Source organism: Vulpes lagopus, chromosome 3 (genome assembly GCF_018345385.1).
Source record: "Vulpes lagopus strain Blue_001 chromosome 3, ASM1834538v1, whole genome shotgun sequence".
Classification (NCBI taxonomy): Eukaryota; Metazoa; Chordata; class Mammalia; order Carnivora; family Canidae; genus Vulpes; species Vulpes lagopus.
In genome coordinates this window covers 28,764,850-28,783,234 of record NC_054826.1, presented here as the reverse complement: position 1 = coordinate 28,783,234, position 18,385 = coordinate 28,764,850, and the positions used below count along the sequence as shown (strand labels likewise).

The following is an 18,385-nucleotide window of genomic DNA, read 5'->3' as shown; positions in this document are numbered from 1 at the left end:
GCTCCATGCAGGGAGCCCAATGTGGGACTCGATCCCAGGTCTTCAGGATCACACCCTGGGCTGAAGGTGGCGCTAAACTGCTGAGCCACGGGGCTGCCCTGGCCAAATATTTTTCCCTGAACAACTTAGGTCCTGAGACTCTAGCAGAGAGTTCTCTACTTCTAAGCAGAGAACCTTCTAAGCACAGAACCCGCAGAGGAGGCCAAATGTATATGTGTTGAATGAATAATGAAGAAGTAGACTAACTGGAAGGGTCCTCACTCACTAATCAGGCCAAAGATTTTTGTTTAAAGATTTACGAGAGAGAGAGAGAGAGAGAGAGAATCTCAAGCAGGCTCCTCCCTGAGTGTGGAGCCCAAAATGGGCCTAGTCTCATGACCCTGAGATCATGACCTGACCTGAAACCAAGAATCAGATGCTTAACCACTTGAGCCACCCAGGCACTCCCTGGCCAAATATTTTTCCCTGGACAACTTAGGTCCTGAGACTCTAGAAGAGCATGTTCAATAGAACCTTCTGTGATGATGTCAATTCTAACATGGTAGGCGTTAGCTTGATGTGGCTATTGAGCACTTGACATGCAGTCATGCAACTGAGGAACTCATTTTGATTATTTTATTTATTTATTAATTAAAATTTTATTTATTTATTTGAGAGAGAGCAGAGAGAGAGGGCACAAGCAGGGGAAGCTGCAGGCAGAGAGAGAAGGAGAAGCATACTCCCCACTGAGCAGGGTATACAGGACTCCAGCACCATGACTTGAGCTGAAGGCAGATGCAGTTGACTGAGCCACCCAGGCCCCCTATTTCATTTATTTTAAATTTATTTATTTTAATTGAAGCATAGCTGACTAATTTTGATTGACTTACATTTAAATAGCCACATGTGGCTAGTGGCTACCATATCTGGAGTGTGGCAATTGGAAGGGTCTGTAAAGATCCCGCAAAATTGGCTTTCCGAACTTTCTGTGCCCTTGATTTGGGGGGGCGGGGCATCTTCTAAAAATGCAGTTTTGGATTCAGGAGATCTGGGGTAGGGATGATTCTGCATTTCTACCAAGCCCCTGGGTGATACGGATGCTGCAGGTCCTCAGTGAAGCTCTCTCCACCCCCCCCCGCCCCCAACTTAGCAGATGAGACAGCTGAGGCATGAGGAAGGCGAGGTCACAAAGCAGGTCCCTATGCTCTCGATTCGAGGAGGGAACATGTCTGTGTTGTCCCTCAGCGAACACCTAATGTCTAGGACAGATTCACTCCTGCGGTGGGTGGTGAAAAGTGTGTCTTGAATGAAGAGAACCGCAGTCAGAGTAGAACCCAGGCCTCCTGACTCCGCTTCTGGGGAGGAGGAGGCTCAATGTGCTCATATATCATTTCCCCGTGGAGGACATTCCCCAAGAATAGAAGTGCGTGGTCAGGGAGCAGAGAAGGCCCTAGGCTCATTGCGACCCCACAGGGCAATCTAGTCCTGGGACGGGCATGGGCACCGATTTGCCCTGTCGCGACGGCCACCTGCCACTCAGTGTTCTCTCCTGCCTCCCTGCAGCATCAACCACGACCCGAGCCGCGTCCCTGCGGACCTGCCAGAGGCGCGGTGCCTGTGTCTGGGCTGCGTGAACCCCTTCACCATGCAGGAGGACCGCAGCATGGTGAGCGTGCCCGTGTTCAGCCAGGTGCCCGTGCGCCGCCGCCTGTGCCCGCTGCCACCACGCACCGGGCCCTGCCGCCAGCGTGCCGTCATGGAGACCATCGCGGTGGGCTGCACCTGCATCTTCTGAACCCCGAGCCTGTGGGTGGCCAGAGACCACCCTCCTTACACTCCCACGCCAAGCAAGGCCGATGAAAAGTGAAAAGTAAACGTGTCTTTTGTTGAGCAAGACCTTGGGTTTGCTCCTTGAGGCTCCAAAGCCGGAACCTGGATGGGGATAGGAGGTTTGGGAGGAAGATTTCGGATCAATATGAAGGATGAGATTCCATCCCTCAGAATTCTCCCAACACTGGGATAGGTTATTTTAAAAATCCCGCTTTCATTTCTGCCATGTAGGGCAGTCACATACTTCCTTTAATTTGGGTGTATAAGCCTGTTTCAACCAAGTTATTGGAGCTTGGTTGATACAGACGTATACAGGAGTGAGCAAGCACTAACTCTCCCCAAATAAGTCAAGGACAATCGCAGACAAGCTCTTAGGAAGCGGTAAGCTCCTCGTCTCTGGGACGGCCCAGTAGTGCTGAGGCTCTATGGATACTGTGGAGCTGGTTGGAGTAAGTGGCCTGCAAGGTCTCTTTCAGCTCCGAGATTCTCTGCAGGTCAGCCGCCTTAGATCCAGAGAAGAGCCTCTGGATTGTCAAAGAGTGGGGGTTTTTAGCCTGGGCCAGCCAGCCGCTGAAAATTTCATGTGGGGATGCATTTTTCTGGGCTGAGATCCCTTGCTTTGAGTTGAGAAGCACCAGTGTAGATTCTTTCCTCCAGCCTATGTACCAGGGGATCTGGCTAGATGGTTCGCTGATATCTCAAACTTTAGCAAGCACTAGAATCACGGGGAGGGCTCATTAAAACACAGATTGCTGGGCCCTGCATGCAGTGGTTCTAATTTAGGTGGGAGCTGACACTTGGCTTTTCTTTCCTTTTCTTTTAATAAAGATTTTACTTATTTATTTGAGAGAGAGAAGGTGCACATGAGAGAGCACAAGTGGGCAGGAGGGGCAGAGGGAGAGAGAGAAGCAGACTCCTCACTGAACAGGGAGCCTGACTCTGGGCTTGATCCCAGGATCCCAAGATCATAACCTGAGCCAAAGGCAGATGCTTAACCAACTGAGCCACCCAGATGCCCTAGAAACTTGGCATTTCTAATGTAGTGGTTCCCAGGTGATACTGATGTGGCTTATCTAGGGGCCACACTTGGAGAGCCACTGGCTTTATTTTTGCTTTTGTTTTTTATTTAAATTCTAGTTAATTAACATATAGTGCAATATTAGTTTCAGGAGTAGAATTTAGTGATTCATCACACCCAGGGCTCATCATAACAAGTGCCCTCCATATACCCATCCCCCTTCTGGCCCATCCCCTCCCTCCCTCCAACAACCCTCTGCTGAGAACCACTGGTTTATATCAAGACACTTTGATCAAAAAGGCAGTGCGAAATGACTTGTCCTAAAGCCCTGGCTTGTTCCTGCCCCCAGATAACTCCCTGTTCCCCCCATTAGCTCCTTGCAACTCAATCCTCCCCCTGACCTCCTAGCCCCTGCAGCTAGTCCTAAATCAGCTGTTCTAGGGTCTAAAAATACCTTCCCTGCCCCAAGACAGCTGAGGGGCTGAGGCTCTTTTCTGAGGGTAAGAATAGCTGGCACTTCAGAGTTCATTTCAATAAAGAGGGCCAACCGCCAATACAGGGATACTTTGCTTGGCTACTCTACCTTCAGCTTTAGCTCTGAATGTTCTAAGAGTCTAATTCATGAAAGGGCAATGATTAGGTATGCGCCTGTCTGGGTCGGTAAGCAACTTACCTTTTTTGGTATTGTTCTAGAGTGGATACTGGTTAAAATTACCCCAGGAAGCTTTGGCCTGGTTCCAGACACATGGAAAATAGACTCCATGTGCCAGCCCAACCTGATGCCTTCAGCAGCCGTTCCTCCTCCCTGGAGTTGTTTATTTCCGAGGCCCCCACAGCCTGCTCTCCAAGTCTTAGGACCTCAGTGGCACACGAGGGACCCAGAGCCTCCAAGGCCTTGTTGTGGGGTGAGGACATGAGAAGAACTGAGCTGCTGGAGGGTTGCTCTGGTCTTGGGAGACCTTGGGTTCCCTGGGGCATAGGGGTTGGGCGGGGAAACTCCTCATCTGGGTAGGACAGGCTGTCCTATTCCTACCAGAGCATCAGATGCACAGAGATACTCAATAAATGCCAGTTAGTTTTATATGGATGTTGGTTGCTGTTTCCACTTCCTGGGCTTTGATATCCTCATCTGTGAAACGAGCAGATGGGATTTAGGATCTTTGGGGTCTTTTCCAGTGTTACCATTCTGTAGCTTAGGAACTTGAACTCATGAGCCTGGGCTGGCAGCTGGTCCTTCCCAGTCCCTTGGTTTAAAGGCAGCAGCAGAGGGGCACCTGGGTGGCTCAGGTTGTGATCCCAGGGTCCTGGGATCGAGTCCTGCATCAGGGTCCCTGCAGGGAGCCTGCTTCTCCCTCTGCTTGTGTCTCTGCCTCTCTCTCTCTCTCTCTCTCTCTCTCTGTATCTGTCATGAATAAATAAATAAAATCTTAAAAAAAAATAAGTGCAGCAGCAGGAAGCTCAGGACCTTTGGTAGTCCAAGGAGAACACTGGGTCTACCCCGTGCCCAGGAACCTCCTTTGGTTTGCATCTAGGTGTGTTTCATGTTTTGCATTGCCTGGTGAGAACCCCCCACTCCACGAGAACAGGGGCCTTATCTGCCTCCTTCAGCGCGGCATCTTCAGCACCTAGTACTGTGTCCAGTGCAAAACAGGGTGTAGCGTTTGGTGAATGAATGCACGCTTGCACGCATGCATGCGTGCATGGCGGCCTCTAGGGGGAGCCCAAGATCTGCCCCAGCTCCTTCTGTAGCTCCTTCAAAGGTGGATCTGGAGCAAGGCACTCCTCTTGCCCTTGCCATTCCTTAATCATCCCCAGCTCTACCCTCCACAACTTCCCCTTCCTCCAAGTGTTGAGGTTTTGTCTAGGTCATCTGCTCTAGGGGTGGAGTCCCTGCGAAGAGTTTTAAATGTCCACCACACTGTGCCCTGGACTATTGTGGATGAGTGTGGACTCCCTTCTTAGTTTGGCAGATTTGGGAGCTAAGTCTCTACCAATGCCCTCTCCTCTCCCAGAGGGCTGTGGGCCCTTGGGGCCTTCTGTCCTGGTCTGAGAAGGCTAGGCTGGGCCTTGGGGCCACGATGGTCCCCATACTCCCTCTGCTATCTTCAGGAATCTCTGGCTTAGAGGTGGTGAAATCTAGCTCCCAGGTTTGGGCTTGGGGAAGCAGGGCAGCAGGAAGTGTGGGCATTTTGGCCTGCTTTGGTTCTGAGCTGTTCAGACCTGTCTACCCAGATAAAGGCAGTTTCTGAAAAACGAGCCAGCTCCACTGTAGCTAGGGCATGGAGCCAAAGCCCCAGCCAAGGACTCGGGGTCAGGTGTAACTGTCCTGGTTTGCTTCTTCTGTGCACACAGCCTTAGGGATGCAAGGGAGGGATGGTTACCAGGGACAAGTCTGAAATTGGCCTTGGCCCCCTGGCCCAATACCAGTGATCATCAAATGCACATCTTCATTTCAAACATAGACCATGAAAGGATGTCACTACATACTGATTCCACTGGCCTTGAAAAGGAGGCCAGGGCACTGTCCCATCCTGTGCGTGGTTGACATTGCACTGCTCTCTCACACCCCTTCCCCTTTCCCAAATTTGTACTTTGGAGGAGACCACCTTTGCTCCAGGGGAGGGACTTGACTGTTCTAAGCCAATCAGCTTCATTTCATCCCCTGTGTCCTGATGATTGATCTGGCAGCGGAGTCATAAGCCAATCAGCACACGTGGTATTTGCTCAGTCACAGTGAATTGGTTCAGCAGGGGCCCAACTGGCCCAGAGTCCGCTTTGGTTCACAGTTGGGAGAGACCTCTCGCCCTGGGCCCTGTTGGCAGCCCTCCTTGACCCAGAGAGAAGTGGCTCTGGCACTGCACGGGCTGATACCTGCTTTGTGCCTGGATTCTCATAACCAATAAAACCTTTTTATTGCTTAGGCCAGTTCAAGGTTGGTTTTCTACTACTTCAGCCAAAAACGTTCTTAGTGATGTGCCAATTTCATAATTCCTTTAATAACTGACAAGTACGCGCTCTTAAAGCACCATCTTCTTCACCGCCACCACTATCACCTCAGCACAGCAAAAACAATTTCGAGGCCAATTTGGGCCTCTACCTAGTTGTGGAGGATTTTGCCCCATGATGAATTCATTTTTTTTTAAAAGATTTTATTTATTTTAGAGAGAGAGATAGAGGGTGTGCCAAAATGAGCAAGGGGAGGGGCAGACGAGAAGAGAGAGGGAGGAGGAAAGAATTTCAAGCAGACTCTGCACTGAGCACAGAGCCCGACCTGGGGCTCAATTCCAGGAGCCTGAGAGCATGACCTGGGCTGAAACCAAGAGTCAGATGCTTAACTGAGTGAGCCACCCCGGCACTCCTGAATTCAGTTATTTTTAGGGAGAAGCTCCAGATTTAAGCCCTCTGAACTCACCAAGAGACCTTGGGCAAGTTATTTCCTCATGCTGGGCTGTTGTGGTCATCTCCACAGAAAGAAGGAAGTTCACTGGATGACTTCAGGAGCCATTCCTGTTAGGAAAGCCACAGTATCAGTGGTGTTTGGCAGTGCTGTGTCCTTGTGGCCTCTGGGCCCTCCCCCAGGGCCAGATATAGCAGGTCTGGGTGAGAGTTAGGCATCAGCCTCAGGTTAATCTCAGAACTCCATCCCAACACCTTTTCTTCCTTTCTTCTGCTGGAGTGTATGTAGCTGCGGGTGAGGTAGCACTGCCCTCTACCATCTGGGAACTTGTTTTTTTTTTTTTTTTTTTGGTTTTGTTTTTTTAAGGATTTTATTTATTTATTTATGAGAGACACAGAGAGAGGCAGAGACACAGGCAGAGGGAGAAGCAGGCTCCCTATGGGGAGCCCGATGCAGGACTTGATCCCAGGACCCAGTGAGCTAAAGGCAGACACTCAACCACTAAGCCACCCAGGTGCCCCCCGGGAACTTGTATTCTTGCAAGAAAGATCCACCATATTACTCTTCAACCCTTGCATAATGGACAGCATGGTCAACTGTCCCAGGTGCCACGGAAAAGCTTTCCTCTTCCTAAGGTGGGGTGTATTTCCCTTTTTCCACAGGTTGCCAGGAAGCTCAGAGCTATACTAACAGCTTCACTGAGGTAACCATCTCTTCTGTGGGTCCTACCATAGTCATCTCTCCCATTATGCAGCATCATTGAGAGGTTTGGGTGGTAATAGCTTAACAAGTTATGACATATCTAGCAAGTGCCCAATAAATAGGAGCTATTATCATGTCTTATGTTTTCTGATCTCCCCTTTATTTATAACCATCTGGTATAGGTCTATATTTTTTTAAATTTATTTGAGAGAGAGAGAGAGAGAGAGAGAAACTAGCAAGGGGAGGGGCAGGAGAGAATCTCAAGCTGACTCCTTGCTGAATGCAGAGCCCGGCGTGGGGCTGGATCCCAGGACCCTGAGATCTTGATTTATGCTGAAATCAAGAGACCGATGCTTAACTGATGGAGCCACCCAGGCGCCCCTGGTACATGTGTTTCATTGTGGGTGCTGCCTCACGTACATTTTGGGAGAGGGAATGAAAAGCAATCAAGAAATATGACTCCACATTCTCTGCCCCTTATTTCCTCCCAGTTATCCCTGTCTTCTAGTTAGAAAACCAAGTCAGAAGAAGCTGGAGAGGATGAATTTTTATTTCTTCTTAAAAAAAATAAATAAAACGAATACCTAGGCTTGAATTTCCTTCCCTTCTCTTATTGTCCTCCTTAAAATGAAGCAAACACTGTGAAAGTCCTTAAGATAGAGAGGCAGAGAGTGGGCCATCTGGACCCACGCTGGAAAGAGAAGCAGCTTGACACATGAGGGGTCGGGAAGGCTTGGCGGGGGAGCACAGCCTGGACAACTGAGGCCGCTGTGGGGGTCAGGGGGTAGGGGAGGAGAGGGTGGGATCCATCTTCAGCAGGGGATGGATGGCCCAGGTTCACTGTGGAGCCCTCACAACTCGGTCTTCACTTTGTGCATCAAATCCTTTTGGTCAATCTTGTCTAGGTCCTGGTACCAGCGGTTGTAGGCCAGCAGGGCCACGTTCTTGGCAGCCACAGCCATCACCTCCACAGAGCTGGCCGCCCACTCCAGGGCATTGAGGTGGAAGAGCTGGTCATGGAGGGCAAAGCGCGGGAGGGTGCTGTGGGGGCCGTACACGGGGTGGGCCCGCCACTCAGCTGTCTGCACGGAGTAATAGGAACGGAAGAGGGTCTTCAGCTGGGACCGCAGGAGTGGCTTGGGGGACTGGACTCGCCAAACAGCGGCCTCCTGAGGCTGCTTCCGCCGGAAGTTGGCTGAGATGTTGACAGGACAGATGTTGTCCAGAGAGCAGAAGAAGTTTGGAAAATCTGTGGTGAGGATGCTGGCAAAGGGGAAAAGCTTAGGGTCGGGGAAACCGAAGTAGGAAGAGTTGAGGTAGCCATGGACCAAGGAGACCACGGTGGGCTGGAAAGAGCCCTGGGCAGCATCGATGGGTGGGTCAAAGCCTTCAAAGGTGATGCCACTGCTGCCGTTGTCCAGGTGCAGGGGGGTGGCAATGACCACGATGTCATAGAAGTCAGAGCCATTGCCCACCTCGTTCTCATACTCTACATAGTATAAGGGTTTCCCTTCTAGAAAGAGACAGAATAGAGCACAAAAGTCCATTTATTTCTTGTCCACTACTTACTGATCTCCACCTGGGGCCCAACGCAGAAGGTGCGGGGCTCTGAATGCAGCTGGGCTGTCGGCATGGTGGGTCCTGGGCTTTCCATGCTGGTGTGGCTGCAGGGGGAGCACTGGACTGGGAGTCAGGAGTCCTGAGTTTTTGCTCTAGTTCTGTAGCTGACTAGCTGGAGGGACTTGGGCAAGGCTGAGTCTCAAAGTCCTCAGTGGTCAAATGAACTGGGGCTGGCTGAATGCAAGGCTCAGCTTTCTGGCTCGGACATTTGAATCAGGACGACAGTGCCCTCTGGTGTCACTTGGCAGTGCTGGGGCTTCTCAATGCCTTTTTTGGAACCACTCTGCAGCCTTTCACAGACCAGGGTTTAGGGATAGACTGGTGGAAGTGTTCCTGGTCTAGGAAATGGGAGTGGCCACGCGCCCTGCTCCGCTCACTCACCTGTATTTTGCAGGGTCACAGAGGTCACTGTGGCATGGATCACGTTGGCCTTGGTGAGCTTCAGCAGACCGGAACAAACCAGCTTGTTGCCTCCCTCAACAGACCACAGGCTGCCCTGGGCTCCGGCTAATGACATGGCTCCTGGGCAAAGGGGGTGTGGCCAGTGGGTTCTCAGTATCACTGGGCTGTACGGCTGGAGAGTCCAGCCCCATCCTACCTGCTGAGCCTCTGTCTCAGGCCAAGACTCCCCAACATGGGCACAGAGAGATAACACAAATACAACAAAATTCACAATCCTATGTGAAAATAAGCTCCGTGCAAGAGCCATCTGTAAAAGATCATGGATGGTAAGATTCTATTTATACAGGATGTCCAGAAGGGACAAATCCATAGAAACACAGAGTGGATTTATGGTTACCCAGGGCTAGAAGGCGGGGACGAGGGCTTGTTGGAGAGGTGATGGCTATAGGTATAGGGTATTTTGGAGGCAATGAGAATATTCTAAATTTGACTGTAATAATGGGTGCACAACTCAAAACCATTGAGTTGTTCACTTTAAATCAGTGAATTGGGGGCACCTGGCTGGCTCAGTCAGTGGAACGTGTGAATTTTGATCTCAGGGTTGTGAGTTGGAGCCCCTTGTTGGGTGTAGAGATTACTTAAAAATAAAATCTTTTAAAAAATTAATGGGTGAATTGTATATGAATTATATCTCAAAGGATACACATAAAATATTGGAAGACTGAGCACGAGAGCCTCGCTGAGGGGACACCTGGTGGGACTTGAAGGCAGGGAAGGAGGCAGCCATGCCCACAGCCAGAGGGATAGCATCCTGGGCACGAGGGAGATGCTTGTTAAATACAAACTTTTCCATCCATTTATTCAACATAATTGGGCTGCCCATGCCCATGTTTCCAATGGTCCAGGCCCTGTTCTAAGGGTTTGGGATACATCAGTAAACAAAGGAGACAGAGCTTCCTGCCCTTGGGGAGCCTACATTCTAGTGGGAAGAGAGGAAAGGAGTAAATGAAATAGGTGGCTAGAAGCTGACGGCACTGCTGGGTAGGGAGACTGGCACTGTTGGGGGCAGGAGGAGGCATCCATGTAACTGAAAACTGGGTGGTGGGGTACCTTCAATGAAAAGGAACATCTGCACAGAGACATGGTAGGGAGCAAGAGTTTACTATGATTGTGTTAGGGAAGAATGTTCTAGGTGTGGATGGCCAGCCAAAATCCCCAAGGTTCGAGGGCAGCTGGAACCCTAGAGACATGCAAAGGAGGCCAGAGTGGCTGGACTGGGGTGAGTGAGCAGGGAGGTGGTGGGGCCCAGACCACAGAGGGCCTTGTAGGCCATTAAGAGGACTCTGGCTTTTACTTGGAGGCAGGTGGGAATCCTCACGGAATTTTACATGCAGGCTTGACCTGACGCGGGTTTCTTAAAAGTATCATCCAGCTGATACATTGAGAATAGCCAGCTGGGGGCAGGGGGCCTGGCAGCAGACTTGCAGTAATGGGGTGAGGGATGCTGATAGGTTAGACCAGGGAGGACGTGGTGGTGGGAAGCAGTCAGATTCTGGATATATGTGGAAGGCAAAGTAGATGAGATTTCTTCCTTTCTGTCTGTCTTTCTTTCCTTTCTTTTTTTGCAGATGAGATTTCTTGACCTACCATGTGATGGGTATGAGAGAAAGCACGAGGCCAGGTTTGGCCTAGAGCAACAGAAAGGAGCTATTCCGACCCAGCTGGGAAGACTCTAGGAGAGGCAGACTTGAGGGGGAAGGTCAGGAGAGCTCAGGTCTGGCGACACTGAGTGCTCCCCAGGCCTCCCAGTGGAGACATAAGGGTGGGACCTGATGTGTGAGTCTGCAGCCTGGAGGGAGGCCTGGGCTGGAGGTCATGCTTGGGAGTCGGTGGGTGGAAGTGTGAGTAGTTGAGGAGAGGACCAAGGACTGAACTGGCACCTTCGTGTTAGGCGGCTAGGAGAAGAGAAGGACCTGGCCCGCGCTGGGGGTTGCCAGGTTTTGCCCATGCCGCTGGCTCCAGTGGGGCACGTCCTGGAACCAGCCCAATCAGGACTGGTGGAAACACAGTAGACCTAAGATCTGAGCTTTGCTTCCACATCTGAGAAGCGGGGTGAACACCATCTCCTGCCAGCCTGGAGGACCAATGACATAATGAAATAGGGTTGAGGCAATAAGGTGTGTAGGCACCTGTACTGAGCCTGGTAAACGTGAGGTTGTTACAGGGAGACCAGCCCATTCTGGGCACCATGGGCCAGGGGAGGGTAGGAGGCCAAGGGCCAGAGGCTCACCAGCGAAGGCGGGCATCGCTGCGGACTGGCCATAGCTGGCCCGCAGGACGGCAGAGACCACGTCGTCGATAAAGCGCTGAGTGACACCCACTTGGAGCAGGGACTCGGCCACAGAGCGCTGGGTCATGTTGACGAAGGCAGACTCCCCGAGCGAGTAGAGCAGCTCCTCCACGCCTGAGAAGGCGTAACCATGGGCCTGGTACTTATAGATCCTGGAAGACATGCAGAGTTGGAGCTCTCGTGCAGAAAGACCTTTTGGCTGACCCCCTACTCCTGGCTGACTGCACCCAGGAGGCCCAGAAGGACCCTGCCCCTCCTCTCCATGTGTGTGTGGGGGGGTGAGTGAGGAGCTGGTTATTTGGCCTGTTTGTCCACTCTGTGGGGCCCCTAACTATAGGGACAGCATGGAGGGTAGGGCAAATACCCTGGAACCCCACTAGACCTGGCTTCACATCATGGCTCTGCTAAATGACAACTACTCTGAGGTGTGACATGGGGAGAGTGGTGAAGTGCCAGGACCCAGCAAGGAAGCTGAGGGGTCATCCTGAATGTCTGTGCCTAGGCCAGGAAGCAGGGAGGACCTGCAGGGGAGACCTGGAACACCAGCTGGCGAGTGAGTGAATGGCGAGAAGTGGACAGAGTGACATGGGACCACTCGTCCTCATTATCTGGAGGAGTGGGGCAGGAGGCTGGGGCCCAAGGAGGAGGGAAGTGGTGAAAAAAGGAGTTTGTTCTAGATGAGAAAACTAAACTGGGGGACAGTTGGGCTTAGAGGTGCATGGCCTGCAAGCTGCATGAGGCCTATGGATGTGCTTCATTTGGATTTATGAGTTGGTTGCATATATTGAAAAACCAGGAGATTTCATACACAACTCGGCATCTCTAGCTTCTTCTAAAAAGCTGGAAGACCCAGCCACATGTGGTCGACGTTCACACCTGGCCATCGCTGGCTCTAGCAGTGACAGTTGCCCCCTTCAGATGGGCCCTGTTCTTCGGGGCACCCCACTCCCTACCCTTCTCTTCCACCAGCTGCTTCCACTGACTCACCCCCCCCCCCAGGTATGCCCTTGTAGGTGGCTGCATTTGCAAGCCCCCTCATTCCTCAGTTTTGCGGAGGGAAGGAAAGCTAGAATGACCATACTGGAGACCCATCCTCGCACCGAGTCAGTACATGCCTCGATTCCTCGGGCACCAGGACTGTATTGTGTGGGGTACTCACCCCACCAGCAAGTCCCCCTTTTCCTTCTTGACAATTTACAGCCCCACTAGTTCCCTCCCCATCACTCCTCCCGGCTCCCGCTGGAGCGCCCTCCCCACGGCCTGGCCAGCCCTACCTCATGAACTTCTCCATGACCTCCTCCACCCACATCTGTAGTCTCAGGAAGCTGATGCCGTAGTGCCACCAGAGGCGGAAGAGGTTCAGCAGGTACCAGTCAGTCTCCTCCAGGACGAAGTGCTCCCCACTGAAGATGGCACTCCTGCCTACCACCTCTCGCCGGTGCCTCAGGCCTGAGGAGACAGCAGGGAGCCCCTCAGGTCCCTCTCTGAGGGCCCCCCACAGGAGATCTAGCAGTGCCTGAGCGAAACTGAAGGTCCCCCTGAAGGATGCAAATGGACTGGCTCCGTGAAAGGGACTAGAACACACTACGGTCTGTTCACCTGTGCTGCTTGTTTAAAACAGTAAACGGAAGCACTGGGCTGGCTGGTCCATCAAGACAGGTACATTAAAAGAATGGACCACATCCCATTGTTTTTTCCAAAAGGGATGAACTCAGCCATGAGCCAGGGGAATTCAGAGGTCATCCCGGAATGTCCAGGGACTGGCAGCCCCAGCGCCTGTTCTCACATGGCAGCCCAGGCCACCAGGCCCACCTGGAAGGAGGCCCCGGTCTTTGCAACCATCCACAGGCTACAGCTGGCAGTCCCAGAGCTGAAAAGAAGTAGAACAGGTGGCAGCATCCCCAGTTAAAGATGTAGAAGCAGAGGAGTGAGGTTCTAGGAGAATGAGGTTCTGCCCCAGGTCACGGGTTCTTGTTTCTTTCCCCCCGATTCCTGTCCCTGAGCCACCAGGTTCCCCATCCTGGAAGAAACATTCCTTCAGCATCCTTCTGGGGATATTTTCTGCCAACGCTGGTAAGTACATATATATCTAGGAGTTACTCCTCCTCCGCCCCCACATACTATATGCTACCCTGCACCTTACTGACATACTGTGTCTCGGAGATTGTTCTATACTTGGACAAGAAGGACTTCCCCAATCTGGCTGCTGAACAGTCTGCTGTTTACCTAAATAAAATTCACTCTCAGATCCAGGTGGGTGGGCAGGTGGGATATTTTCAACCTTTTGGTACTACAAACAATGCTGTAATGAATGGCTTTGTTTGTATACCACTTAGCACATCTGCAAGTACACTTCTGCAGGGTCACTTCTGAGGGGTAGAGTTTGTGTGTCACGGTATACGTATTTGTGGTTTTGCTAGATGCTGTTGGTGTTGAATTAGCTCTGACTCATTAGTGGAGGTGCAGACATCCTCCGAGCCTTCCTCTCCTCGGGAGATACAACACCTGACTTGTAGGAGGGTGGACTGGTAGGGAGGATTGGGGGTGAGGCGATGCCTACATACCGCCTAGAAGGATGTCAGGTACCTGGCAAGCACATAGCATGTGAAAGCCATTATGATCATGGCTACGGAGAGGAAGCAAATGGAAAGGGAAAGAGACTGGCTTGGGGGTCAAACCTGGGTTCTAATCCCGGCTCTGCAACTAACTCACTGTGTAACCTCAGGCAAGTTCCTTCCCCTCTCTGGTCTCAGCTGCTCCATCTGTAAAACGAGGAGATTGGGCCACATGACCTTCCGGCCTTGACCTTCGGGGCCATCTGGGAAGAGCCCAGTGGCTGCCGCTAGCCCTGGGTGCAACACACTGGAGCCCAGGACGGTGCACTCACCCAGCTGCTTGACGAAGTCCTGCATGTGCAGGCTCAGGGAGTGGAAGGAGGCGGCCCCGCTCTCATAGTGCTGCTTGTTGACTGAGATGGTGGCCAGGCGGCCGCCCACGGTCCCCTTCTCGAACACGTCAATCTGCACCCGGGGGCCAAAGTGTTGCTGGAGGAAATGGGCCACAGCAGAGCCCCCAATTCCGGCCCCAACCACGGCTGTCCGCAGGCCCAGGAGGCAGGCAAGGGGAGAGACAGGGCATGGAGGGGAGAGACCAGGCACAGAGGGGGTGAGATAGGACATGGAGCGGGGAGAGACAGGGCACAGGCATGAGGCTGCAGTTCCCACCCTCCCAGTGCCCTGGGAGGTGGTTCCCAGGCCCTTGCATTTCATAGGCTTATCACATCTCAAAAATGAAATCTGAAGGCTAGTTCTTAGTAAACTAAGAGCAAAGAACAATCTGAAAATTGTCACCTACCGTGACCCTCATTTTATATTGAAAAAGACACATTAGCCAGAAAGAGTCTTAAAATTCTGGATGGTCATTTAAAGAGAATACCTTTGGTTTCATATGAACTCCTTACATTGCCCCGATTATTTCACTACAAACTGGTGGAAACCTGGTCACTGGCAGGTACTGTTAGGTTAGATCAGTATTTGGAAACCACTCCTGAACCTGGGTGTTGGCGAACTACCGCCTACAGGCCAAATCTAGGCCCACGACTGTTTTAGCAAACAGAGTTCTACTGGAATGCAGGCAGCCTCTTTCTGCAGCTTGTTTATGGCTGCTTTCATGCCAGGGTGACAGAGGTGAGTGGTTGCCACAGAGACTGTATGGCCTGCAAAGCCTCAAGTATTTACTCCCTTGCCCTTTCCTGAAGAAGTCAGCCAACCCTTGTTCTAGTGCAATCTACCACCTGACACTTAAATCACTTCTACATCCGTGTTTACCATGACTGGAATGCACCCCGTGATGGGCTGCTCACTACCACGCAGGGCCCTCTATACTGGTTTGGACTCTTGTTCCAGTTTCAGCTTTGAGGTCTTTTGGGATCTTATCATCCACTGTCTTTACTATGCCTCCTGCCTTCCTGCTATTTGCAAACTTGGTTCATATGCTATGAGTGTTGTCATCCAAGCCACAGATAAAAGTGTTGCACTGGCAATGTGGGCTGAGGGGTTACTAGGCACCATTGTCCAGACAGATCCTAATGTAGTTACTAATGCTCAATAGCACTGTGCAAAGACAGCAAGACAGCTATGAAGCTACTGAACCGGACAGCTGCACCTCCCACAATTGGAGACACGGCCTTCTCATCCGGCAGTCTGTTCAAAGAGAAAAGGAGAGAAATCTAGTAAATCCTTACTAGACCCATATTGGACCCATGACGGACAACTAGCTACTGTGAAGAAGGCAAAAAATACTAGGTTCTTTATGGTCTGGCCTCCATTTACTTATGTATTCCCTGCCCCAGCCCCCAGTGCTCCACCTTCTTGTCCACCTCGACTTCTTTGGCCATGGAACCCAGGACTGCTCTCTCACACTTGTGCCTTTGCCTACATCGCTCCCTTTGTTGGGAATGCTGTCGCCTTTTGCCTTACTGCTTCTGTGGCCCTCAAGTGGAATTATAGCTTGGCTCACTTGGCTCACCTAAGACAGGTCAGGTATTACTCCCACAGATTCCTACAGCACACACTCCTCCCCTGGGGCCTTGTGCTTGGCACACTATCTTCCACTGGTCTGTTTAAGGACCAAGAGCAGCTCACTACGCCCCCAGATCCTGGCAGGTGGTAAAGCTAAGTATTTGTTGCATCTTGAAAAACACAAACCACTTCCTCCTTTTCAGTGTTTACAAAGCCATGTCCAAGAGTGCCCTTAACCTTTTACGACCTTCCCATTTGCGACAGAGCCCCAGATTACCCATTTTTCAGAGGAACTAGTATCACGAGGCCTGGAGGCTGCCCACTGGGAAGCGGAAGAGCTCACCTCATTGAGGAGCAGCTCATTCAACACCCACAGACTGACACCCACTCTCTGATCCATGATAAGATGTGCTCAGGCACAAGACAATCAAGCAGGACTTTTGTCCTATCCTCTGGAGCTCATGCAAGGCATGGGGAGACTCCTGCACAATGACCTGCAACAACGTGTGACCAAGTCCAACAGGGTTCCAGGGAATCCTGAGGAGGAAGCAACCAATTCTGCCTAAGGATGTGGACACAGGCTTCACAGGGGAAGTAAATCTGATCTGGACCCTGCAGGACACTCGGCTTTGCCAGGCAGCAAAGAGACATTCTCCCTAGCGAGCAGGGTGTGGTGTGTGGAACAGTGGTGGCTGGGGGCGGGCGGGCATGAAGGGGTCCAGCATCACACAGAGGTACTCAGATTTGACCCTGCAACAGTCTGGGAGTGAAGCCATCCTCAAAGGAAGCTCCTCACTCTCCTGTGTAGAGTTCAAACCACCAGGAGCGAACAGAGGCTTCTGTCAAACAGCTGAGGACAATCAAAAAAGCTACAGAGCATCTTGGCATTGCCAGGTGTCCTGCCCTGGGTGACCCCCAGGGCCAGGTGGGCAGGGCCAGCTGGGAATGAAGCAGGCAGAAAGCTCTGCACTGCTGGAGACAGGAATACTGGGGGAGGCCCCTTCTCCAGGGACCAGCTTGAAGTGCCTTGCTTGGTTGCCGGTTTCTGAGAGATGAAGGGAGTGCCCCGCAGACACTGCCTTACTTCCCCATCCTTTAGAGTCTGGCTCAAAATCCACATTTTCCCTGAGGCCTTCTGTGACCACTCTAGCTCTCAGGATTCCCTCTCCCCCCAAAAACCCTAAACCCTCAGTCCCAAACTGATTTCCCACGTTTTAGCCCTTTATGGTCTGAGCTGTGGTTCGCTAATGTAAAGAAGCCTTAGCATTGTACTAGCAGCCTAGTAAGTCTGTGGTGCTCCATGGGATATGCTTCCCTGCCAACAAGGGTGCAAAGAGGGCAGCTTAGTGTAGTGGGGACTAGATGCTAGATGCCTAGCATCTCTGCCCGTGGCAATTTTATATATTGAGGGACTGGAAAATCTTGAGGAGTCTTGTAGAGTTAAAAATGACAACTGTGAAGAGAAATAAACTGCAAGCAAATGTGGAACGCTAGTCAATGATAGGCATGATGAAGTCTTTAGTCAAGTGCCCTAATGTCTGCAATTTATTTTAAAATGCACTAAGATGCAAGATGAATTAACGGGTGGGGTGATAGTTACATAATAACGCCAAGTATAGGAGGGGTCTGCTAAGGGCAGAAGCAGAACCTAGGTGTTGAGTACACGACTGGTCACTGTGTATCCGGTTCCTTCAACTCTGCTGTGCGTTTGAAAAATCTTCGAAATAAAAATATCGTCATCAAGCCCAGGAGGACTGCTGTTAAAAGTTCTCCACTGTCATCCAGCAAATCGATCTGCAGCAGACCTACCACGGGTTCCGTGTCCTATTCCCCCTGCCGTCTGGGCTCAGATGTCACTTCTAGGAAGCCCAGGGCCCTCCCAGGGCCTGGAAGATGGGCCAGCGCACCTCCGCGGCCTTACCACCGACCGCCCTGTATTGTGCAGCCTCTCCTCCAGGCCGGAGCTACGGAGCACCGTGCCTGCCGCGCGGGCGGCCCTCAAGAGACCTCGAGGGACCCATCGCCCGGCCCCGGCCCCGCCGTGGTCCGTCGGGGCAGCTGGCGAAGGGCCAGGTGCACCGCAGGCGCTCAGGGCCCCCCGGCCGGGCCAGCCCCACGCCTCTCTTCCGCCCCGGTGGCCGTCGCCACATGCCCATGCCCCCGGGGTCAGCACCCGCCTGCGGCCCGCGCCTGCCGCGGCCAGGCCCAGTCCCTCGCCTCCTCTGCAGCGGCCTCCCCTGCCCCCACCCGGCTGCTCGCGGCGGCGCCCCCTTCTCCCGCAGCCCTCCCCCGCGCCGCTCCCCACCCGGTCCTTCCCGCACCGATTTTGCTGGGCCGGGCGTCCCCGCCTGTGGCGGCGGCGGCCAGGAGCGCGGCCAGCGCGGCGAGGAGCCGGGCAGCGCGGGCCATGGCGGGCGGCGATCCGGAGGCACGCGGGGCGCTCGCTCCCGCGGGCCGCGCAGGGCTCGCCGCCCCGCCCCGGCCCGCCCCGCCGCGCCCCGCCCCCGGCCCCTCGCGCTGCCCCGCCCCCGGCCCGCCGCCCGCCGCCTCTCATTGGTCGAGCCGCC

At 52.6% G+C, this 18,385-nt stretch overlaps 2 protein-coding genes across 4 annotated transcripts in view; one reads left to right on the top strand and one right to left on the bottom strand.

The window, feature by feature from the left end:
- The window catches only part of IL17B (interleukin 17B), a 40,738-nt gene extending 34,788 nt beyond the window's left edge, over positions 1-5,950 (top strand). For both annotated transcript variants that reach the window (XM_041747875.1, XM_041747874.1), the window contains one exon: positions 1,543-5,950. In XM_041747875.1, coding sequence (XP_041603809.1) covers positions 1,543-1,774 — 232 coding nt within the window. In that variant the 3' untranslated portion in view covers positions 1,775-5,950. The remainder of the gene's footprint in view (positions 1-1,542) is intronic.
- A 1,508-nt stretch (positions 5,951-7,458) lies between these two features.
- On the bottom strand, positions 7,459-18,271 carry PCYOX1L (prenylcysteine oxidase 1 like). Of its 2 annotated transcripts, XM_041750729.1 has the most exons (6): positions 18,140-18,271; positions 14,186-14,392; positions 12,573-12,747; positions 11,239-11,450; positions 8,928-9,068; positions 7,459-8,439 (listed from the first exon to the last, which is right to left on the bottom strand). In XM_041750729.1, exons 1-6 carry the CDS (start codon positions 18,225-18,227, stop codon positions 7,778-7,780), a joined length of 1,485 nt encoding a protein of 494 aa, XP_041606663.1. In that variant the 5' UTR covers positions 18,228-18,271; the 3' UTR covers positions 7,459-7,777. The 2 variants fall into 2 exon arrangements, with proteins under 2 accessions (XP_041606663.1, XP_041606664.1); XM_041750730.1 differs by lacking the exon at positions 14,186-14,392 and having other exon boundaries at positions 18,140-18,256.
- Positions 18,272-18,385: the final 114 nt, after the last annotated feature.

Excerpts from the sequence above, each read along its gene's own strand:
- PCYOX1L (XM_041750729.1), bottom strand. The coding sequence starts at position 18,227 with ATGGCCCGCGCTGCCCGGCTCCTCGCCGCGCTGGCCGCGCTCCTGGCC. Across the intron at positions 14,393-18,139 it reads CGCCCGGCCCAGCAAAATCG|CCGTGGTTGGGGCCGGAATT; the intron begins GTGCGGGAAGGA and ends GCCTGCGGACAG. Across the intron at positions 12,748-14,185 it reads GGACTTCGTCAAGCAGCTGG|GCCTGAGGCACCGGCGAGAG; the intron begins GTGAGTGCACCG and ends CTGTCTCCTCAG.